This window comes from Aspergillus ruber, assembly GCF_000600275.1.
Source record: "Aspergillus ruber CBS 135680 unplaced genomic scaffold scaffold00006, whole genome shotgun sequence".
Classification (NCBI taxonomy): Eukaryota; Fungi; Ascomycota; class Eurotiomycetes; order Eurotiales; family Aspergillaceae; genus Aspergillus; species Aspergillus ruber.
In genome coordinates this window covers 399,586-421,617 of record NW_024467302.1, presented here as the reverse complement: position 1 = coordinate 421,617, position 22,032 = coordinate 399,586, and the positions used below count along the sequence as shown (strand labels likewise).

Here is a 22,032-nt window from a genome sequence, read left to right as displayed (position 1 = left end):
AGCCATTTGAGTGCCCTTTGAATTGTAAGAGAAAGTTGTATGGGTGGTGTTTATATCGTTTCCCCGCGAGGGGTCTATCTTATCGGTATGTGGAGGTTCGGGAGATCTTTCAGCCTATGCACTACTCAGATTCAACCTGTTGCACGGGTTACCAGCACCTTGCTAGTGAATGTGTCTCTAGGTGTTATGCAGAGATTTTATATATCGACAATGTCCAAAAGTCCACAATATATCATGTCATTATCATCAAGGTCTACACGCGATTGATTCACGTGATCATGTCCGGGATAATAATGGCCCGTGTCCTTCAGGGCTTAGGCCGGGGAACTGGTTGTGCTACATTACTCTTATCATAGCCTCAAGTTCCGTGCAGACTACTACCACGCTACATTTGCTTGCTCGTAAGATGTACTATATCTTGGAAATGAGCGCGGCGCAGCAAGAGGCTCAAGGATGCCTGTCGACAAAATAGCATCTATAAATTCAACCGCAGAAGTAATCGTGAGATCAGTTTCTAGCATTCAAACTTGGTATGCCTTAGCAAAGAATACATAGGAGGGTTGTACTGATGAATCGTTGTCTTTTTTCTACATGCCAGCTTGCCAGGTACATGGACTCGTTCCAGTGTCGCTATGGGATATACGGTATATACACCACTACCTGGTTTTTGAAACGGGTTGGTCATTACCATTTCATTCTTCCTCGTGCGTACGGGGCTAGCCTTGTAGGTTTAACTAAATCAATGGACTGAGTAACCGCTAGCATATCTCAGCTGATAAACAGAGCTTAGCTAACGGCCACCAAAGAAAGCTAGCCTCTCCGACTGCGAAGATGACATCGTTACGAGGGAGATAGGTCCTTCAAGAAATAAAACGAGGAATAAAAGAAACAATAACGAAAGAATATCAAATCTGAACAATCGATTTCAAGCAGCGTAGGGGAAAGCCAGGAATGAAGGATATTGAGGGTCAGCAATACTGAGATGAATACCATAGACTTTCACGAAACCAGCTTCCGCCGGAAGGAATCTCAGTAACTACATTTAGTATGGAAATAGAATTAAATCATAGAGATTTTTTACGTACAACAACCCTTATGATAAGTAGCCCATGCATAAGCGTTGTAGCACGAACCGTCCTTTACCTCGGCTGCACATGTAGACCGCTAAAGAAACCCCAGGAAAGTGTCCGGTCCATTTATAATAAGCCGAGACTCGATATCCAACGAACGCTCGAATCAAGCAGTTTCCTCTAAGTAACGAATGCTACGCTATCCCGAGCTGAAGAGGCAAGTGGCATTCTAATAATGATTGTGTCACCACACAGGATGTGCGGCATACTCCGAGGATTGAGCTTGTCAAAGACCGCATAAATGAAACGTGCACCCCAGCTTAAAGTCGAGGTGTGAAAACATTTCGTCTAGCCAACTGCCAAAATCGGAAAATTGATGGCCGTCGGTTTGTTTGATCAACAGGTACAGTCACACCAAAGGAGCACTTGACATTCTGGTCAGTTTCAATCGCTTAGACGACCTAGCACCAACCACCCGACACGATGTCTGCCCCAACAACCCCCTCGCGAGAGGAAGAGGTGATGAAGACAGGTTATGCAAGGTTCTTCGAAAGCCAGACAGTCTTCCTCACGGGCAGCACAGGCTCACTCGGAGGCTGTCTCCTATACAAATTGGCATTGCAGCTCCCAACCCATAAGATCTTCGTCCTAATCCGCACGTCTTCGCTAGTGGCCATTGAAAAATGGAAGAAATTAATGCCACAACAAGCACAGGCCATCCTCAGTTCGGGAAAGGTGCACTTCGTGGTTGGTGATATGAGACAATCGGACTTTGGTATCAAAGAAGCGGATCTCAAACAGCTGCAGCAAGAGGTCACGCTGGTCATCCATGCAGCGGCAAACATCTCGTTTACTATGGATCTTAAAGACGCAGTTAAGCAGAATTGTCTTCCGCCATTGGAGCTGGGGAAGATTGCTTCACGGTTTAGACGCCTCAAGCTGTTCATCCAAATCTCAACGGCATATGGGAATAGTTTCCTCCCGGATGGCTATGTGGGAGAAAAAAGGTACTCGATTGTTGAAGATCCGGAACAAGAGTTGGCGCAAATCATGTCCTCTGGCACTTCGCCCAATGAAGCACGCTTCTCGTCAACGTATGCCCTCGCAAAGCACCTCACGGAGTGGCTATTTCTGAAGAGATATCCGCTTCTACCTTTACTTCTCGTGCGACCAACGATATTTGGTGCTGCCTTGCGTGATCCATATCCACTCTATGGGCCTCCGAATTCAACGCCCATGCGGAAATTTGCCGAGTTCTTGGTAGCAGAACCCGGAACTCAGATCTGGCATGCGACCAATGGGTATAAGAGCGGCATGAACACTCTTGATGAGATTCCCGTGGATTTTGTCGCCAACAGTTGTCTTATGCACGCAGCAGCAAACACACAGGGGATCGTCCATATCGGTTCGCAACTATACCACCAAATGACTTTCAATGACTTCTTGGGCCTCGTGAATAACAATGCACCGCCGGGATTCCCTCTGCCCACTATTGTCTTCACAGAGGATTATAGCGTCCCGCAGCATTTTCTGGCCGAATTGGTAAAGGTTGCAAGTCGCAACTGGACCTTCGACTGTGGCCGATCATATTGGTTGAAACAGATAGGTGGTCCATTGAGTCTGGCTTCATGTAAACACGAGATGGAGAGTCTGAATGTGGCACGAGTAAAGGAAGTTTATGAGAAGCATAAACAAAGGGCAAAGCTCTAGGGGAAATTTCCAAGTCTGGGTTTTGCCTATGTTCAATTAGCTGACTATTGTACTTATCTCGTGACTATGTCATATCATAGTGTAATGTCCCACATGAAAGTTTTGTAGCATAACAAGATTGTCTCATGCGAATGCGTCATTCTAAACTCGAGGGATGGTGCATCACTCAGTCTCAATGCCAATGCCGTGCTGCTTGTCTGTATCGCACAAGTAACTCAACATTAAACTGCGTGTTTGGATAATGAGAGCTATTTTGGACGCGCGGTGCTAGTGATCGTGGTAGCACTTAAAGACCCAATTTCTGTTTCGGCCACAACTGCGCCCCTTCCCACTGAAAAACACCAGGATGCAACGCGATTAGCAACTCCGTAACCAGCGCCTTGCCAGAGTTCCGAGCCCACCACATCTGCCCATCGAGTGTCCCAAGAAGAACTCCCCAATACGTCAAAATCAACAAGGGAAATGGTTTGCGACGTCGTAAGCAATCGACAAAATCCTTGTCAACCGCGGCAAGCCAAGTGAGAACAGAAGCCGCATCCCGCGCATTGGCATGCCTCAAGAAGCACCGATGGAGAAGAGCGATAGCATCGCGGTTCATGCGATGTTGTTCTTGATCGACTGTAGCCATGGTATCGTTGTTTAGTGTGGCTAGCTTGTCTAGAGCAGCTTCCGTCTCGGGGTCCAATTCCGCAACAGACTCTTTCCAGAATTCGCGACGCGAGGTAAAGAGTTTCGTGTGTAGCCATGGCTCGCTAATCCAGACAATATTTTTGACGCCCTGCAGCAGCTCAAACACGACAATAATGTTTTCCGTCATGCTCGAGCTTTCATCCCTGGTCGCTGTGAGTCGTGGCAAAGCTATACCAATTACTGTCGTGATGATTGAATGGGCGAACACAGCATCACAATTAAAAGGAGTAATATGATCCAGCGCCCGTTGGAATGGAGCGAACGCCATATTATGATATTCAAGCGCCATGTCAATATACGACAAAGCCGCTGGGGATTCGATCGATGTAGCCGCATGCAAAGCAGCCACAGCCAGAATACCGCTTAACAGGAAATCATGCTCCAACGCTTTCCGAGGTACGACCATTTGCCAGACGTGAAAGTCGGACGGGTCATTACTAAGGCTCATGAAAGTTTCCGTCGAGAACTTGTGCATCAATTCTAAACTCCGATGACCAGAAGTACTTAACGGCCCGCTTACTTCGTTGATCGCTGGAAGGTGAACAACTGGTGCCAGGCCTACACTGGGAGCCTGGCTACTGGCAGGACTTGCCGATGGCTCACGGGCTCTTGGAATCTTCAAGTAAGTGCATTCCAGCTGTCGCGATGTACAATTTGAGCATGGTGGGCCTTTTTCATCGCACTATGAGGCATCAGACAAGTGAAACTATAAAATATTCCAGATAGCATCTTCATCTTCCAAGTACCCACCTTGACGCGCCTTTTTTTGCACTGATCACAGCCGTTGCGTGACTTGGTATGGGCCTTTCTCGGACGCGTGCTCATATCTTTCTATCTCGAACAGGGACTCTCATAACAGTCTGAAACGAGAACCACGGTGCTGGGCATCTGACTGCCTCGTTGTTTTCGTATAACGTCGGGAAAGCGCAAACTCGGCTACGGCGGACGATACCGCCCGTTGCGTGTGCACAAGTTATGTGCATAAAGGCATTTTTCTGCCAAAACCTAGATCATTTTTGCCTAAGGAATAAATAAGGCATAAAAAATTCGAAATAAACTAGGGCTACACCAAGTCAATTACGTACGGAGGCAGTAAGTACACCATCATCAAAGGCTAAAAAACTTCGCACAATCATTCTTTTTTCTCTGTTTCTCCTTTTTCCCCATAGTCAACCAGCAAGATGACACGACTGGTTGTTCGAAACTTCGCGGCCAGAATCCGTGAACTGCCATCCTCTGTCGAGGAACCGGAGCAGGACAAGAGTACTCCATACCTCGACGTTGGAAGCCGCTGGGAGCCATGCCATCACTTCTACAAGGCAGGGGTTCCGTACAAGGTCTGGACTGAACAGGATGTCTTCCGTTTCCACGGCCTGTGCAAGTATCGTGATTGCTTCCCTGATCCATACGCCTTTCAGACCTCGGATATCGCCATCCTGGTGAATGATTTGGAGGAAGCGGCTGCAATCTTGGAAGGGTCTGGATACTTCCGTACGCCGAAGTCGAGTGAGGAACAGGAGAAGCTTGGTTATTCTGATAGCGGTCAGGGCAATCGGGAGTCTATCCGCTTGCTCAATGTCAGCGCCATGGTGCGACACCATAGTCAGTGGGACTCCTTTGAGGAAGTCACTAATAAGGTTCTCTATGCCGCTGGTCTTTCGGAAAATCCTCATTGGGGCCCAACTCGGGTGGCCGGAAATGGTGTTCTGTTGATACTGGCCAGTGACTGGAATTATACACTCAACTCCAAGGCCGCATCTCCTTATTATCATGACCCGATACCTGAATTGTCGGGCTACTTTGACTCTCACGTCAGTATGTGGATGGATACGCCGATTTCACCTCCGGTCAACTCGATTCGTTCCCCGTCCGATACTGCGAGACTACGCCACTATGCTAGCGTCTTGAAGAAGCTAATCTGTGAGGCTGACGTTACATGGACTGTCAGATTTGAGCAAGATATCAAGAGCCAGAATCGTCAGGCATTGTTCGATCTCCTTGAGATGTGCTACCGATGCATGATGAAGAAAGGAGTCTGCATGTTCACCCGTCTGACGACCGATATCGATTTCCAAAAGTACAGCAAAGACGTCCGTGACCAGATCAAGGCCAGTGTCCACGATCCTGTCCTTATGGCCGAATTCAACCGGTGCCGGATGAAGGGTGTGATCACCATGCCTCTTCCTAGGGGTCACGCCAGCACTTACGACGAAAAGCAATGCAAGAAGGATTTGCCAGGATTGTCATGGCTGGTTCGAGTGCCCCGGGGAGATGGATGGTTTTTGCTGTCCCTGAATGTGGCTCGAATTATGGAAAATAAGAGACGGGATAAGCAGCTGAAGCTCGAAGAGCTTAATCACTTATCATTGAGGCAGCGGCAGCCAAAGAGAACTGAGGACGAGATTAAGACTTTGGAGTATTACCTCCAAGATATTCTGGCTGATACCGACAATTGGGCTTTCCAGAATCAGGAGTTTTGATTTACTGTCATGTCATTGGAGTTAATTTACTTTTTGCTCGGTACTTATAATAATAATGAAGCTTTCTGATTTTTTGCAAGTTCCACTGCTCATTTGCTTTATTTCGTGCCAATCAGCGTCACAGGATCTTCTTCCTATCTTCGTTTTCCATTCGCACCTCAAGTCTTAGTTGCCACATACCTGGCCCGCTTAAGCACTTTCGGCCCTCGCCAGTTTGCATTGTCTTCAATACAAAGCTTCTTGTCTCTTCACGAACCATCTTCTCTGTATTGGGCTAGCAAAACCGCAGATGAGGACATATCCAGCCGTATGGTCAGAATCTATATTGCCTAACCCAAGGGAGGCGGATGTGACGGCTCTCTGGTAAGGCAGTCAGAAATCACTTTATTTTACTACGCCCCGAAATAGCAACTCCCCATCATATAGAGAAATCATAATCGCATCACATGTGCATAAAACAGTAAGACAATACTATTGAGGTATCTTGCTGGTTTAGATCAGACACTTTAGGATATATACCAGAAGAGTCCGTTTCATGACCTTAGATGAAAGGACAACTCAGTTTGGGGAAATATTCTTGGCGGTCCGAGACTACTGTCCGTACAATGGAGAAACCCGGCTGGCCTCCATTGATCCACTATGGAAACACATACAAACTGATGTCAATGTCATGGTAAGACAGGAAGGTTGTTGCGGCCAAAGATATCCACATCTGATTCAGGGAGGGGTGATGCCTGGGTGGCATGGTCTTCAGTGCCAAATCGATAGACAATGCTTCAACGTCGATATTATTCGTTCTAATAACTTTGGTATAGTAAGCAGTTTTGATTCGCTCGATAAACCTGTGCAATTATAGGACATGACTGTCCTCGGGCTAACTTGTCAAATTGAAACGCAGTCAGGGCCAGGTTCCCCATGACCGGGAGGAGCTACAATGGATATAGAGAAATTCGGGCCATATGTGCGAGTTGTCCGGTACTACAGCATTAGACTTTGACAGTCCTCAAGAGGCGCAGGAAACGGGCTAGATATCGATGAAACGCTCAGGCTTTTCGACATGTCGTCTTCAAATTTGTGGATAGGGACTTTTGTCGGCAGTGCTTATCAGTTCCGTTCAACGTGTAAAGACAGTTAACGCCTAATATCCTGATGCGTATTCCGGTGACTATGTTTAGCTGTTGACGTTGCTTTTTTGCTATCACAAAGGATTTCTTCCAGCAACCCATTGCTGTATGCAGATCTTCGATGGGTCTCAATTTCACGAGAAGGGTTATTTTCATGCTATGGCCGAAATGACACCACGTTGCAAGCCCTAGGCAAACACTTTCGATGCATATATTCTAATAAAGGGCATTTGCATGTATCAAGCCTCTTCCTCCCAGGCTCCAACGCAGTAAATGTTAGCGGTTGGTGAGATGCCGGACATCCTGTCAGTAGAAAATCACTTCCCGAAAAATAAGCGAGAACGAGCTGTGGAGAATCTTCTCAAGAGTATCCACGGACCAAATCCCGATCCGCTTCCAGAACGCCAACAGCGTCTTCAGTTCGGAAAATGAGCTCTGTAAGGCTTTCAGCGATCTTGAAAGCAATCTACTCCACGCGATGGTACAGCCGGAGATAACTCCCACCTTAAAACCGCATATCAAACACCGTGCCGTTACGTATGCGAGACCCGACATGACACGGATATCGGAGGCTCGGCAGTGGAGTGCAAGTACGATATACGGGGAATAAGTTAAAAGAACGATGGCGAGAACGAGAGCGAAAGCGAGAGCGGGTCAATCCACCAATAACAGCCATTAAATAAGCGGTTAAAGCCTCCCGGCCCACTGACACTCGGAGGCTTGCTATTCTTGGTAATCGGACGGACAACCGCTCCTGTTCAAATACGCCTAGATTCCCTGCGGCTAAGAAAGGTCTGGAGAAATGTGATTCTTTCGCTCTTTCGTTCATTCACTCTGACTTTCCATATTTAATCGTTTTACGTCCCTCGTTCACGTTCGTTCCGGTCATCGTTGTTCATAATCATCGCCCACTATGTCGGGCTGTACCGAAGTCACACCCTTATGTCCTGTCGAGGCATCAACATATGGCTACTACCCCAACTTAGGCGGCAACATCTTCTTCACTGTCTTCTTCGGCATCTGCGGAATTTTTCAGCTGTTCTTCGGTGTCTACTACCAAGCATGGGGCTTCGCGACAGCCCTGGTCATCGGCGCCTTCCTCGAAGTCGCAGGCTACATCGGCCGGGTCCTAATGCACTATAACCCATGGTCGCCACCAGCGTTCAAGCTGCAGATCGTCTGTCTGATTCTTTCGCCTACGTTTATTGCTGCTGGGATTTACCTTACTATCAAGCATATCATAGCGTACCTGGGCCCTGAGCACTCGAAGCTCAAGCCGAAGCTGTTTACGTGGATATTCATCGGGTCGGATATTGGGTCGCTTCTTCTGCAGGCTGCTGGTGGTGGTGTCGCGGCTTCTGCGGGGAGTACCGATCAGGCATTGCTTAAAACCGGGGATGATATTATGATTGCTGGTATCGCGTTCCAGGTGGCTACGATGTCGGTTTGCGGTTTTCTCACGCTGGACTTCTTCCTCAGATTCAGGAAGAACGGCAGAGGTCTGTCGGTGGAGAAGGAGCAGGATGGATATATCTCGCCCCGGAATATGATGTTGGTTATCGGGGGTGAGGTCTTTGCCTATGTCACCGTTTTGATCCGGTGTATTTACCGGTAGGTTACCACATCACTTCCAACAACAACACCATTAATAACATATTATAGTCTCCCCGAAATGGCAGGCGGCTGGGGCAACCCGTTGATGCAAAAGGAGAACGAGTTCCTCGTTCTTGACGGAATGTACGTATCCTCATCCTGCTATCTCAATATGCAACACTAACTTGGCCAGGATGATTGCACTGGCTGTGCTCTCGTTTACCATCCTCCACCCTGCTTTCTTTCTTAGGTCTATGCGGAAAGGAAGCTGGGGGAAACCGCGTGTGCCGTAACTTACGGCACTACATACACCTCTCTCGTACATATGAAAACTCACCAATAATGATGATACCCGCATGTTTGGACAGCGTTATAACACATAACTAGAGTATACAAAACAGATGATGCAAGTTTCATTCTTTCATATCCAGTCTCTACTCACTGAGTGAATTAAGTAATCTCACGAGGGGGTCTTAAGGCCAAGTTCGATAAAATGCCCGTACTCTAGCAAACTGTTCTGTTGCTTCGTTTTGGAAGTAAAAAAAAAAAAAAAAAAACATGCGCTCTTCAAGTCGACGTTTGCATGGATGGCAGGATGGCAGGATGGCAGGATGGAAATTATTTACAAGATGGAAAGGGAGAAGCCGGCTGGGTATATCGTAATAAGAGATACGATGTCGGTTAAATGCCAACGACATCATCACTTCAGATCAACATCAAAGCCCAGCGAATCGATCCATAAGCCCCGGAACCTCCACTAAAGACTCAAAGCCAAGAAGCTTGGGAAAATACAGAAATCACGTCTCCTTCTGATACCTCCCCACCAACCCCCCCTCACCCCCCTTCCAAGTTCTCCCCATCAAATGCCTCAAACACAACTCCTTCCCATCATCAGGATAATAAAGCCAAGTAGCCCACTTCCCCCATTCCCCATCCTTCATCTGTCCTCTCGCCCTCTGCCCAATCTTATCCTCAATAAACTCGCCCCTGCGCATCGCCAGTCGCGTAGGGAACACTCTTGACAGATAATGCTCCGTAGACGCGAGATGAGGCTTATCAAACCAGAAGAATAGAGGCGTCAGGGGAACTTTTACATTTGGTTGCGATGACGATGAAAAGTCCTCTTTTAGTGTGGCTGTCAGGGATCGGAGGGCGGGGTAGCTGTTGACGCAGTCTGAGACGGCGTAGCGGTGCATGCGGATTGATGGGAAGGAAATGTATCTTATGGGTTTGGGTGTGTTTCCAGTTGTAGAGGAGGTGTCCATTACCTCTAACAATGGTTGGAGAGGGATGTTGGCTACCAGGGCCCAGTCGTGCTGTTGGACCCAGACGTAGGGTGTTTCGACAACACGTAGGGCAGAGCGGATGGCAAGACCGAATCCTAACCGCGCGATGGGTTCAATGAATGTGACATGCTTATCTCCCGTATGGGTTATGGCTAGCTCAACGCTGTTTTTCTCATCATACGGCGAGCCGAACTCTGCCGTAGCCGTGGCTTGTTGGAGATGATGTCCATCATTGCTATCATTCACATACTCGCGGAGAACCAACGACTTCACATTATCCTTGTAGGCGCTATAATTCTCGGCTACTTCCGGCGATGCAGATCCACTCTTAAGACGATTCTGCGCAGCGATCCGGTCAAAAGTGTCAAAGACCACGATCACCCGCGTCGCGACCAATTCAGGACAATGCAACCGAAACGATTCTATTACTGATGAGATTAGGTCAGTGGAGGGACTTGAAGGCGTTGGCGACGTGGTGATTATCACCGTTAAACGGCTGAATATGGATTGCATAGTTGAAGGGGGGAGGTTGAGATGCGAAGAAAATTCGCAGTTGCCTTTTTAGGACTAGTGGGAACTCACTTGTACAGTCTATCTTGACTTTTTTATTTCATTCTCTATATATATATTTGATACGACGTAATCAATCATAGCATTCAGACTCCTTCATACTCCTCCAAACACCACCATACCTCCACTGTACACCCAACCCAATCATCGAGACCAGCTGCACCGCAATACAAATGGTAAACGCCCCTCCAGCCCCAACACCATGCACCATGGGAAGAATAGCGCTGGTCCCAGCAGCCGCAAGACAACACCGCGCAAGATTAAGACTAGCCGCGGTAGCAGCACTACGGTCATGAAATATATCAACGAGATACGTCGTGATGTTCGAATGTACAGACACAGTCGACCACCCCCCGAAGAAAGTCGCGACGATAGGCACGGCGATATGGACCTGGTTTGGGTATTGCACCGTCCACCCAAAGAGCAATATGGACAGGCATTGCACGCTCACGTAGACAGGGACCGGGCTGAGCCGAGCCCTCTCAAGGGGGAAAATCCGTCCATCGGACGCGTCGTTCTCGTATTTCTCCTGCAAGCGGCGGTAATCACGGTTCATGATTTTGCCCGTGATGAGTGTGCCTATTATCGAGCCCATGCCGAGTGCGATGAATGTCAGACCTGTTTGGGTCACCGTGAGACCGTAACGGGCTGTGAAAAGGGCGGACATGGAAGTGACGCACATTTGCCAGACTGTGAAATAAATCGAATAGAAGATGATAATTGGTGCGGCCATTTTGCTGGTGAGAATCTGCAGTGGTGCCAGGACATCGATGCGCTTCGGGGCCGGGTTCTGCTGAGGAACTTTGTCTGCGTCCCATTTCACCGTGGTATAGCGTTGGTAGAGAGTGAGTGGGAATCGCGCCATGCGCTGAGACGGCGCTCGAGCCCCATTGCCAATGACCGAGCGCAAGGTCTCTGGAACCAAGAACACGACCAGCACGAGCAGGAAGGCATTGTACGCTGTCAGAAACCAGAAAATAGACCTCCATCCTAGGGATCCCGCCAGTGCACCCCCGATGATCGGGCCGATTGCAATCGAGATCAATTTGACACCTAGGAAGAAACCCATGTATCCGCCACGATCAGCCCGCGTGGTGATATCCCCAATCACGCCGGAGCCGATGGCGCTAGTACTGGCGCTGCCTGCACTTTGGAGACATCGCAGGATGATGAGCGTGGTGTAATTCTGTGTCTGTGCGAGGCCGATACATGCACCAAGCAATACGATCAACGTGCCGAAATACGCCGTGCGACGGCCTCTAGCATCGGAAATTGGACCCCAGAGACTAGGCGCGAGGCCTTGGAAAATGAGGTATGCGGTGACGGTAAGGTTGACAAGTTCAACGGAGACATTGAGATCTTCGGCAATGGTGGGGATGGCGGGGAAATAGATATTCGATTGTAGCGTGGAGGCTGTGTCCGTAAGTATCTCTACCGATTCCATATACGGAAGGCGACTTACACGACGCAACAATGGTAACCACAAAAGCAACCAGTTTCTTCTGCGTACGGTCAAAAATGGTATGCAGCTCAGGTTCAGGCTCAGACGCAACAGTCACATCGACCGGTGGTTTCTCACAATTCGTTGAAGACATCTTGATTGTCCAGTGCTTGTCTCCACTGCCAATGAATCGAGGAATCCTCGTTTTAAAGAAGAAAACCAAATGAAGAAATGGATTCGGAACCCACCGCAAGGCGATAACAGATGATGCAGGTTCACATGAGCCTATCCCTTGTTCGAGTCCGAGATAGTTTTAGATATTGATACAGAGTAGAGTGCATACAGCCATAAAGCCAGGGGTATGTTAAGATAGAGGATTGGATACTCCATAGAGGTGGTATAAACTGTTTACATTCTTGGAAGGCGTATACATCGGATTCCTCGACTAGAAACATGCAGAAACTTTAATTGTACATACGCAGACGTAGATCATGCTAACATTGTAAAGATGTATTTTCGGGTTATCTGGGCTTTTTCTTATGCAAAGGTCACAAGACATCTTTCCTGAAGCAGTTACTTTAACATATGCAGTTTACCATGAAACAGTAGATACATCAGATAATCTCCTATCTGTTGCATTGTATTGCGCCAGCCGCAGCCCTGAATCGAATTACCTTCTTTTTATATCAAGATGAGCACCTGCATATCCTCCCTTGCACAATATTTGTAAGATTAATCCCAATGACGTCGTTAAGTACACCACGGAATACCTAGCTTAGAATCAGCGCTCGTGGTCACTTTCCAATTTTACTTGCACTATATTTACCTTCACGGTAGGTAGGTACGCGATACTGTGCAAGAGACGACGCACGACCAGTGGCTGGGATAAGCCGGTTGACTATGCCAGCCTCCCGGATCCGGTGGGGAAGCATGACCCCTTTCCTACGGTTAACATTCCCGATAGATAGTAGCCTAGTAAGGCGTTGACTAAAGCGCCGCGATGGCTGGCGAGTGATCTCAGGGCTGGGTATGAAGCGTTGCACATGGTGAGTTACCTCCCCTCCCTATCCTCATGGTAGTAACTGACAGTGGTTCAGCCCATGAACGTCGAAACGAAATGAGCACACTTCCAAGCTCTGCTAAACCTAGGCTATAAAGAAATCAAAGTACCAAGCCCATCATCCCCACAGGCCGAATATGACTTCACCAGACGGCTCATCGAGACCGGCGCGATTCCCGAGATGCTTGGCTGCAGGCACTGCTGCCGTGTCAGAGGACAACGCTTTCTAGGACGACAGAGGCTGTTAAGGGTGCGAACAGAGGTGATTCTGAATTTCCATCTTCCTACGCCGCATTACCATCATCCCGCTGTGGATGTGCCGCAGCTGAGCAGGAAGATAGTTGATTTCGTAGTCGGAACACATCTAATCCGCACGCTCACGAAGGACTTCCAGAATCCAGACGTCAACAAAACAGAGTGGACCTTGGAGATCACAATCGAGAACATCCAAGACAAAGACCCATCCTTCACAATCACAATCGCCATCTGCGAAGCCGTCAAAGCAACATGGTGGCCCTCTTCGAACGAAATGATCGTCAACCTCCCCTCAACAGTCGAAAGTACAATGCCAAGCACCTTTGCAGATCCAATCAAGCTGTTCTGCTGATATATCATGGAGCACGAGAAAGCCTGTGTCTCCGTATACACGCACAACGGCAAGGGCAGTGCCGTTGCAGCGACAGGAATGGCCCAGTCAGCTGGTGCAGTTTACGTTGATGAATGTCCGTTTGGGAATGGGGATCGCGCGCGGAGTATGCATTAGCTGACTCTTGCGCTAAATTGGTATAGCCAGGTTCAGCCTGGTGTCAACTTGAGTGATCTCGATGATGTGGTTTTGCAGGTTGATAAATTGGCACTGATCCCTGTTCATCGTCGGGCTTCGTATGTCAGTAGGTATGCTTTCAATGCTTATGAGGATCAGATGAGGTTATGTGCAAAGGATACCACGCCAAATCCCAGCGCAAGGACCAGAGCCAAACGAAACGGAAAATCCCCTACATCCCTTTTGACCAGCGACATAGGCCGAGACAATGAACACAATATCCGCATCAACCAGCACAGCAGCACGAGCGGCACAATCCACCACATCAAACAAACCCTACACATTGACGTGCTCCTTTGAATCCCCCACAAATTCGCATCAATGATCAAAGACCACTTCTTGAAGAGGGACTTCGAAGTCCCACCAGATTCTATCCGAAGCCTCTTCCAGAAGAAGTATATACACGACAGTTTTACCATCCTACATGATTTGGGCTTTAAGCACGGTTTTCCTGGGGATGGGGCTGAAGTGTTCGAGAAGATATTGGTGGTTATAGAGTAGAAGCATGGTGTTGATTATGATTTTGGGTCGCTTGAGTATGAGATGCAGGTGGTTAAGGATACTAGGTGGGCTGATTAGAGACCGATTGCGTGCTTGATTGAGGAAACTTCATAAAGGAGGGAGAAGATTGCGTGGGGGAATTGAGGAACATCCTGCGGAGGCTGTATTGCAGGCTGTGAGTTTGCCCTTTCCTTGTTGTTAACGTGTTGATAGGTGCTAAGTGTTTGGTATAGGTTGGATCCTATCTTTCGCTATCCTTCTCCGGCCCGTAGTGGTTGATAAGGTCTTGAGATGTATGGGTGCGTTTATCCAATCCAAGTCTGCTCTAAATATTTGTGCTGCAAGCTAGGCTATACCATGCGCTACTCTATGTACTGTACTGCTAATGCATGCCACCAAAAAAAAGAAAAGAAAAACTTGATTAACTCCATACCGAAAACAACTCAAACTCCAATCGTATCAACAGACATAATGCATAATAACACGCGAATAGCAACCCATCTATCACCTACAACTTCTACCCCAGCGTCCCCTCACCCAAACCTCACCACTCACCACTCAACCCAAACCCAGAATTGAACAAAGCTATTCCTCCCCCAAACTCTCCCTAACACACCTCCTAACCCTCCTCTTAAACTCTTTCGGATCCTCCCTCCACAACCGCGCGGCCTCCACATTCGCCGGACTCTCGTCGTTTGGAGACGACAGCATCGAAATCACAGACAACAGGATGGTTTCGGGCGTTTGCACGGGGGACCAGCGCTCGGCGGCAGACTCGTAGCCGTATTTGTCTTCTTCGGGGGGGTGTAGGATGGAGATGCAGACTTCGCCGGTTGGATAGACTGGTCTTATTAGTATTGAAATCAGGGGTGAGTATAGTGAGAGGAGGGGAGAGCGCGTACTGTTAGGGTGGAAAAGAGGCGACTCGAATTTCATCTTCGGGGGCATGTGTGGGTATTCATGGGGGAAGGAGAGGAGTGCACGGAAGAAGCCCCCTATCGTTAAATATCATCGTTAGCGCTTCAGTCCAAAAACTCGTACGCCAACGCAGTCTGGATACAGGGGCAGGGATGCTTACCACCATACCACTGCACATCATCCGAGATCATCAACATAACCTCCCACTCAAACACGTTATTATCCACCAGACCACAGCTTATCCCCGGGATATCTTTGCTGGACTGCATCTGCTGCAGTTGGCGCGAGAGCATGCGCCCTGCTGGTGTGGTGGCCATATTCTTTCGTTGGTTTTCTGGATGTAGGTGAAATGCAGGAACAAGAGAGCAAGACAAGTTAACCCAGGTTGCAAAGTAGAGAAGGTACAAGTACAAGTACTTGTAGGTTGGAGAAGCGCTGTGGCCCAGGCGGTGTGCGGAATGGCGTGCAGAGAGTGGGGAGTGGCGGGGTTAAGTTAAGGATGAGAAAGACCTTGCGGATGAAGTGGAACTGACAGCCCTACAGCAACGAAGGACAAGTCTGACTAGAGACGGTCGGCATTCAAACTTCTACGGTACTCTGTACAGAGGATAGAATAAGCGCCGAGTTATACCCGCTATTCCGGCAGTTGCCACTTGCCACAGTAAGCATCACTACAGTGTCAGGCTTAGTGTGATTGATAAACTCCGTATTATTCAAACAAGAACAAATCGGCCAGCAGTATCATATCCTAGATCATAATAGTAGAGAAGAGTTACGCACTCCGAGAGTGGGCCATCATCTTCTGCATCGTCTCAACCCCCATCAGCGAAAACTGCGCCAACAGCGCCAAAGTAAACGTAACCAATAAAGCACCCTCCATCAAAAGCACCTTGCCAATAACCTTCAGATACCGAACCCGCGCTGGTCGGTCAAACGTCCTCCAAGCATCCATGATGCTCAACCGTCCACTACCACCAAGGATAGCAGGGACAACCTTGCCGCCGAACGAGCGGTCAAACGGCACAATAGCTTCGTCTTCCTCAGGAAGCATCGACGCCGCGACGCGGACGAAGACGGCCTGGGCGGGGATTGAGACCAGGTACGACAGGATGGACGGGATCATGGTAATCGCCCACATCTTGCAGAAAGCCTTGGTAGGCGGCGCGGTCGAGGACGCATCCTCCATAGCTGAATTCCAGCCGCCAAAAGCTTTAGCCATCAACAGCGGCAGGAAGAACGCAAGGCCCACCACGATATTCTCAAACGCAGCAACGGGCGCGATCTGCACCCAGCTCTTGAACCCGGGGATGCGCTGGTAAAACCGCTTGTTCGAAGGCTTCGAGACGACAATGTGCACCCACGCCATCTGCATGTTGGCCAGCAGCACGGCAAGAACCATCTGGATAGCAAACTGTCCAAAAAGCTGGTCCGACCCAACCGGCAGGATCATGAACAGGAACCCCCGCGCGATACCGTATGCCAAGTACATGGCGAAACCGCGGAATCGGGACCAGCGACCGGCGCGGGCGCGGAGGTGGGAGATGGTTGTACGCAGCTTGCTGGTGATAGGCTTGGGGGCACCATCGACATCCCTTGCAATGGGGTCAACGTTGTCGGGCTTGGACGGGTCGTAGTCGGCATCGAGACGGACGTAGAGGTCAGGGTTGGTATCTTCGACGGCAGCGAGAGTCGCAACGACGGATCCATAGGAGTATTCGACCTGCCTTGTCAATATTATACACAATACCCGAGGAAATGCTTCAGAGCACATACCGACCACATCACCAGCACGAAGGCCAGCGAAGTCAAAGCACACAAGGCCAACAGCCACGGCGAGACCTGGATATCCGGCTGGTCGGGGCTCTTGGAGAAATGGTCCGAGGCCATCTCCACGCCCCGACGAACGAGGGAGTGAGCGACCATTATGCAGTATTAGATGTCAGTAGCAAACAAAGGTGACAAATATTGAAGATTGATGAAGATTGATGAAAGGGAGCAAATGGAAAGATGACGGGTAGAAGTACTACTCCAAAGAGGGGGCGGTGTTTATTAAAGGAAACGCCTAACTCCGGATACGGGTAGCTGGCGCCTAGGACTAGCGGCTCTGTTCACATTAAGGGTCTTCTTTTACTCTTTTGGTCTTGTTGTTATGAGGCTTAGTGACGTGGTCACATGACATCATTGCTTTTACTTTTTATTCAACTCATCGTTGAGTACAGAAAGTCTGCCAGTGTCCAGTGCAGGATATCTGTTTACCGTATTATGTACTCTGTACTGTAGCTGGAGTGTGAGATGACTCAAGGCGCTTCGTGTAGATCTTCCCGATCACTGAAACACGGGTCTTCACCTTTCCGAGTTCCGAATGCTGCGAGGCTGCGAGGCCACAACGGGCTTAGTACGTACGCAATACGGAGAACTCGGCCCAGTAGCACATAAGGACATATTCCTAATATATACAGCAGGCACAAGTCTAGCATGAACCTTGGGATATCCAGCTTGGCATAATCAATGCTCGCAAAGAAAAAAGAAAAACAGGTGTATATGCTGACAAAATCACAAACGCCGCGGAAACAGAAAGAAAAGACGGCGGTTCAAATCATCTCGCTTTTATCGCTTCGCGTTTACTCGTCAAACATCTTCTTCATAAACTTGTGTGCAAGCTCGACACCGGCGCTGTAAACCATTAGCAGGTTGGTCAAGAAAGAAAAAGAGGGGAAGCATACAAAGTTGCGGCGTTGGCGGGCACGGCTCTAGCCAAAGCAGGTCCAAAGCCAGGGAAGAAAGCCTTCAATCCACCGTTACCGTACACAGAGCGGACGATGCCTCCAATGGTCGGACGGCCCTCAGCACTCTGCATCCGCGACTTGATAGTATCAACAGGGAACACGGGAATCCACATGGCGATACCGGCGGCACCACCGGCAGCCAACACAGCCGGCATGGACAGTTCTCCTGTGACATTACCCCGCTCATCCTTCGGGGTCAAGCTGCGCTTGATGTATTCGTAAGCGGCAAAGTACGCGGCGGATCCGGGACCGTCACGCGCCAGGGTCATGGCGCTACCACGGAAGACACTGCGCATACCACCCTCCTTGTACAATTGTTTGACAACGTCCAATCCGCCCGAGTATTTGGGCTTCTGGCCAGGCGGGGGAGGGTTCTGGCCCTGGATCTGGAGGAGAACCTTGACACGCTCAAAGGGGGCGGTGATCAGGGTCATGGGGATGGCGGAGAAGAAACCGGCGGCGGAGATCTGGCTGATGGTGTATTGGGGAGTGCTGTTTTCGACGCGCACCTCCGAAAGGCTGCTAACGATCGTTTTACCCAAGTCGTAACCCCAAAAGCTAACAGCGACTGCGCCAGCACCACATTAGCCAGGTTCGCATCCACAACCGGAGACAGACTTACACATAGGAGTGACACCAACAAGCGGTGCCGAAACACCAGCATACAATCCCTAGATCTTGTCAACCATCGCTGCCCTCATGCTCTCCTAGCCAATTGACATACCCTAACGAGACCCTCTCTCGCAACCGTCTTCCTAACAACATCCATCGCGCTCGCATACACACCACTCTGTGCCGTCTGCAACCGCACCTTCACCAAGTCGAACGGGTGACCGACAACGACCGCGCAGACACCACCGGCACCACCGGCAGCAAAAGACCGGAGCTGAGCAATGGTCTTGTTGACAGGCTTGGCTTCGGCGGCCTGCACATCTTCCTGGATTTTGTTTGTCGGGGTAGTCGAGGTGGAAGTCATTTTGGTGGTCGGAAGTGGGGAGGAGGGGTCGGGAGAGTTGTATAGTGAGGAGAGTGAAGAAGAGGAGGAGGAGAAGGAGGAGGAGAGAAGAGGAATTGAAGCAGAAGAGTTGAAATAAAAGGAGAAGAGAGAATTCACCAGGTGAAAAAGACGCTAGGTATATTAAAACAGCCCACCAGGACGCAACAGACACACCAGAGAAATAGCTTAATTGCTCGGAGATGCAACAACGGACCTCGGCTCGGTACAGACGGAGATAGTAATGTTCCGCCGGGTATTTTCAGTGCCAATTTCCAGTTAAAAGAGGATATCATACAAAAAAAGAAATGGTACTAGTATTCAGGCTATGTAGGTATCCTGTACTTGTAGTGTGACCACCATCCATCCCATGGTCAAGTGCCGGATGAACGGGGATGACTGACCCCTCCCCCGACCTACCACTGTTCCGGGGATCTCCAAACTACCAGGACTCCAGAATAAGGCGGGATCTCCGGGCGAGAGGAGCGGAGGATTGGAAATTATTGCGTCTTTCTTATCTGTCTGTCCCTCCATCGTCACTGCCAAAACACGCGGAGGACTGGAGTTGATATCACGTGCCCCTCTTTTTCACATGTTAGTGTGTATCTGGTCAGATGAGTCGGTGGGGTGGACTAGTGTATATAGTGGACTGCAAGGTGTACTTGTACTTCGAGATTCAAGTCATTATTTTCGGTTCAACTCCGGTGACAAATGGGGCGTCTTGAAGGTGCCCATCGCGATGCAGCTAGTTTCCCTACTACCATATCCCATCCAAGATACAGGCTCGACTGTCCAGTTCTGATTGTATTCAGTTCCTGAACAAAGCGTTTCCGAGATGGTTATACCCACAAATATGTTATGATGCATGATGCCCTCTAGGAGGGCGGACGACGTGTGCAAATGAGTTGATCACAAGACCATCTTCCATCACAACCTTGTGCTTCCATCCGCTCCCCGTGCTGCTGGCCTGGAATCTATGTTTTGTCGCGCCGATTCTAAAAACAAATCGGCTGCGGCCCGTTCCTCAAATCTTCAAGGTCGACCTGTTGTCTGCCAGTGTCCTGCAATCTTTCGCCGAGGCCGAGGTAAGGGCTTGCCAGATTGATGATCCCACCGGGGTTCAATCATAGTTTCTGGTGCAAGTTCATTGAATGACGATCTAGCCTGCATGTTATACAGGTTAAGTTAAGAGGATTGATTTATGGGGTGGTTTCGAGTCGACCTAGGATCACCTGGATTTGAGCAGTTGTCAGGCATAGATTGAGATACATGGGCAAGGTAACGGGCGGAACCACAGCGCTGTGGGTGGTAACCGGGCCAAGCACATTAGCCAGCCTTCAAACTTTTCGGTGTCATGTCAAAGCAGGCTGCAGAATTTGGCTCTTAGTATGTGGGCCAAGGTTTGGCCTTGGGACGACCGGAAATTCTGGCTTAGCTGAGAAATTGGTACTGCGAATTCACACAACATTCTGCCGGGCTTGCTGCTCATTACATCAGTCATTAAAGAGGGGACTTCTGCATGTCTGCACACACATTCAATGATTCTTTTCATCGCGATGTATAGTCCTCTATCAATCGCCCTAGTGTGGGATGGACTATATTCGTCAAACGCATGGTTGTCAAAATCACAAAGGATGAACGCTGTAGTGAATCAACCTTGGATCTGTTAGAGGTGTAACATCTTTCCGGGCCTATCTCATTCTTATTGTAGACAAGTGGAATTATCGCTTTTAGTAAGTTCTCATTTGATCTTAAAACGAGGCAGGTATATAGAGCGGATATAGCCTCGGACCACGTTGGCTTCATTGACTAACAGACAAGTCTTCTCTGGCCAAAATCTGGAGAGTCGTAGTCACGAAATACCGCGTTGTTCTCAGCTTGCGGTTCACTTTGTTGGATGGAGACTCTTGCTGTTCTCTAATTTCTTCTACAACCTTTATAGTGGTGTTTTGCTTTCGGTTGGTTATTCTGGCCTGTTGTCATTGTATCTACTGTGAAGTAGCATTGTACTCCATTCAAGTGATCATAGTCTAGCCCAATGGGCTTGCAGATTGCAATTCGTCGCAGCTTTGTTGTCCCCTGGGTTGAATGGTGAAGCGTACGTAAATTAAATCCTACCAGGCTTATGCTTTTCAGTAGGTCTCCAAATGCCCTTGAACTCTTCGGTTTAACCCTGGCGATGATCGGTGCCACCATATCCGTTGATGTGCTGGGTATATCATATCATAATTCACCAAGATATAGGCAGCGATCGTGACGCAGCAGTCAGAGAGGTCCGAATATCGCGGGGTCTTAAAGTTTATTGCCGGCTGGATCTATTTGCAGTATTGATCCAGTGAAGTAAAGAATGCGTACCATCACCTCTCCAGGTGTCAGCATCATGTCCCTGTGATTGTAAAGCCTTGTATTTTCAGGTCTCCTCTCAGGGAGAGTGTACAACCTTTCTCCAGCTTTCCGGAAATCTAGAATTGTCTTGATGAAACAATCATGTCCCTTTTCATCTTCACATCGATGTCTGTAAAACTGAATTCTCGAGGATCAGTAATTCTTCAACTGCGGGTTTGATGCTGAACGTTTCTTTATTTGTCGCTTCCCATAGGTGGCTTTGTACGTAGTCGAAGAGTGTAGCCACGTCACTTCGAGTCCGTCTGATGTGGCTCTTGAGGGAGTTGAGGACCTGTGAAGCAATCCCGTACCTCTGTAGCTCATGTTGTATAGAGATAAATGCGAGCGCTGCTTGCAAGGTAGCGAAGAAGTATCTGCTGGCTTGCAGGACCTGATCCGGGGATTCAGCCCGCGACATCGGATCGTGGAACCCACTGAGACATAATGGCTTTTCTTCATCAGTGTATATTAGCAGGCAGCCTTGTCCATATAATCTCGATCTCATGAGACTGATGGACTGCTAAGGAAAGGTCGGGCGGCATGTAATTGGTTGTTATTCGACACAGCGTCGAACCTTGTCAGCATCAGGGCTCGGTTTGAT

At 48.9% G+C, this 22,032-nt stretch overlaps 10 protein-coding genes across 10 annotated transcripts; 5 read left to right on the top strand and 5 right to left on the bottom strand.

Annotated features, from left to right (window-relative positions):
- Positions 1-393: 393 nt before the first annotated feature.
- EURHEDRAFT_410240 (uncharacterized protein) lies at positions 394-973 on the top strand. The gene is made up of 3 exons (XM_040781315.1): positions 394-530; positions 599-724; positions 807-973. Exons 2-3 carry the CDS (start codon positions 611-613, stop codon positions 936-938), a joined length of 246 nt encoding a protein of 81 aa, XP_040640889.1. The 5' UTR covers positions 394-530; positions 599-610; the 3' UTR covers positions 939-973.
- Positions 974-1,246: 273 nt separating this feature from the next.
- On the top strand, positions 1,247-2,923 carry EURHEDRAFT_323407 (fatty acyl-CoA reductase). Its single transcript, XM_040778338.1, has one exon. The coding sequence runs from the start codon at positions 1,554-1,556 to the stop codon at positions 2,778-2,780; it is 1,227 nt and encodes a 408-aa protein (XP_040640888.1). The 5' UTR covers positions 1,247-1,553; the 3' UTR covers positions 2,781-2,923.
- Positions 2,924-3,066: 143 nt separating this feature from the next.
- On the bottom strand, positions 3,067-4,295 carry EURHEDRAFT_400952 (Zn(II)2Cys6 transcription factor domain-containing protein; the record flags this gene model as incomplete). The annotated part of the gene is made up of 2 exons (XM_040780051.1): positions 3,067-4,152; positions 4,221-4,295. 2 exons carry the CDS (start codon positions 4,293-4,295, stop codon positions 3,067-3,069), a joined length of 1,161 nt encoding a protein of 386 aa, XP_040640887.1.
- A 356-nt stretch (positions 4,296-4,651) lies between these two features.
- Positions 4,652-5,950, top strand: EURHEDRAFT_400951 (uncharacterized protein; the record flags this gene model as incomplete). The annotated part of the gene is made up of 1 exon (XM_040780050.1): positions 4,652-5,950. The coding sequence occupies one exon, from the start codon at positions 4,652-4,654 to the stop codon at positions 5,948-5,950; it is 1,299 nt and encodes a 432-aa protein (XP_040640886.1).
- Positions 5,951-7,771: 1,821 nt separating this feature from the next.
- On the top strand, positions 7,772-9,098 carry EURHEDRAFT_410237 (RTA1 domain-containing protein). The gene is made up of 3 exons (XM_040781314.1): positions 7,772-8,685; positions 8,737-8,811; positions 8,861-9,098. Exons 1-3 carry the CDS (start codon positions 7,988-7,990, stop codon positions 8,958-8,960), a joined length of 873 nt encoding a protein of 290 aa, XP_040640885.1. The 5' UTR covers positions 7,772-7,987; the 3' UTR covers positions 8,961-9,098.
- Positions 9,099-9,464: 366 nt separating this feature from the next.
- EURHEDRAFT_451124 (uncharacterized protein) lies at positions 9,465-10,466 on the bottom strand (the record flags this gene model as incomplete). The annotated part of the gene is made up of 1 exon (XM_040783925.1): positions 9,465-10,466. The coding sequence occupies one exon, from the start codon at positions 10,464-10,466 to the stop codon at positions 9,465-9,467; it is 1,002 nt and encodes a 333-aa protein (XP_040640884.1).
- Positions 10,467-10,560: 94 nt separating this feature from the next.
- Positions 10,561-12,335, bottom strand: EURHEDRAFT_474461 (putative MFS multidrug transporter). Its single transcript, XM_040785385.1, has 2 exons — positions 11,986-12,335; positions 10,561-11,936 (listed from the first exon to the last, which is right to left on the bottom strand). The coding sequence occupies exons 1-2, from the start codon at positions 12,116-12,118 to the stop codon at positions 10,597-10,599; spliced, it is 1,473 nt and encodes a 490-aa protein (XP_040640883.1). The 5' UTR covers positions 12,119-12,335; the 3' UTR covers positions 10,561-10,596.
- An 870-nt stretch (positions 12,336-13,205) lies between these two features.
- Positions 13,206-14,147, top strand: EURHEDRAFT_384748 (uncharacterized protein; the record flags this gene model as incomplete). Its single annotated transcript, XM_040779630.1, has 3 exons — positions 13,206-13,584; positions 13,654-13,750; positions 13,814-14,147. 3 exons carry the CDS (start codon positions 13,206-13,208, stop codon positions 14,145-14,147), a joined length of 810 nt encoding a protein of 269 aa, XP_040640882.1.
- Positions 14,148-14,933: 786 nt separating this feature from the next.
- On the bottom strand, positions 14,934-17,189 carry EURHEDRAFT_513774 (uncharacterized protein; the record flags this gene model as incomplete). The annotated part of the gene is made up of 5 exons (XM_040786204.1): positions 14,934-15,190; positions 15,251-15,343; positions 15,427-15,586; positions 16,084-16,986; positions 17,040-17,189. The coding sequence occupies 5 exons, from the start codon at positions 17,187-17,189 to the stop codon at positions 14,934-14,936; spliced, it is 1,563 nt and encodes a 520-aa protein (XP_040640881.1).
- A 698-nt stretch (positions 17,190-17,887) lies between these two features.
- On the bottom strand, positions 17,888-19,028 carry EURHEDRAFT_375782 (carnitine:acyl carnitine antiporter; the record flags this gene model as incomplete). Its single annotated transcript, XM_040778779.1, has 4 exons — positions 17,888-17,939; positions 17,990-18,620; positions 18,675-18,723; positions 18,777-19,028. 4 exons carry the CDS (start codon positions 19,026-19,028, stop codon positions 17,888-17,890), a joined length of 984 nt encoding a protein of 327 aa, XP_040640880.1.
- Positions 19,029-22,032: the final 3,004 nt, after the last annotated feature.

Excerpts from the sequence above, each read along its gene's own strand:
- EURHEDRAFT_410237 (XM_040781314.1), top strand. The coding sequence starts at position 7,988 with ATGTCGGGCTGTACCGAAGTCACACCCTTATGTCCTGTCGAGGCATCA. Across the intron at positions 8,686-8,736 it reads TTGATCCGGTGTATTTACCG|TCTCCCCGAAATGGCAGGCG; the intron begins GTAGGTTACCAC and ends AACATATTATAG. Across the intron at positions 8,812-8,860 it reads TTCCTCGTTCTTGACGGAAT|GATGATTGCACTGGCTGTGC; the intron begins GTACGTATCCTC and ends TAACTTGGCCAG.
- EURHEDRAFT_410240 (XM_040781315.1), top strand. The coding sequence starts at position 611 with ATGGACTCGTTCCAGTGTCGCTATGGGATATACGGTATATACACCACT. Across the intron at positions 725-806 it reads GTGCGTACGGGGCTAGCCTT|AAAGCTAGCCTCTCCGACTG; the intron begins GTAGGTTTAACT and ends CGGCCACCAAAG.
- EURHEDRAFT_474461 (XM_040785385.1), bottom strand. The coding sequence starts at position 12,118 with ATGTCTTCAACGAATTGTGAGAAACCACCGGTCGATGTGACTGTTGCG. Across the intron at positions 11,937-11,985 it reads GGTTACCATTGTTGCGTCGT|CCTCCACGCTACAATCGAAT; the intron begins GTAAGTCGCCTT and ends TTACGGACACAG.
- EURHEDRAFT_323407 (XM_040778338.1), top strand. The coding sequence starts at position 1,554 with ATGTCTGCCCCAACAACCCCCTCGCGAGAGGAAGAGGTGATGAAGACA.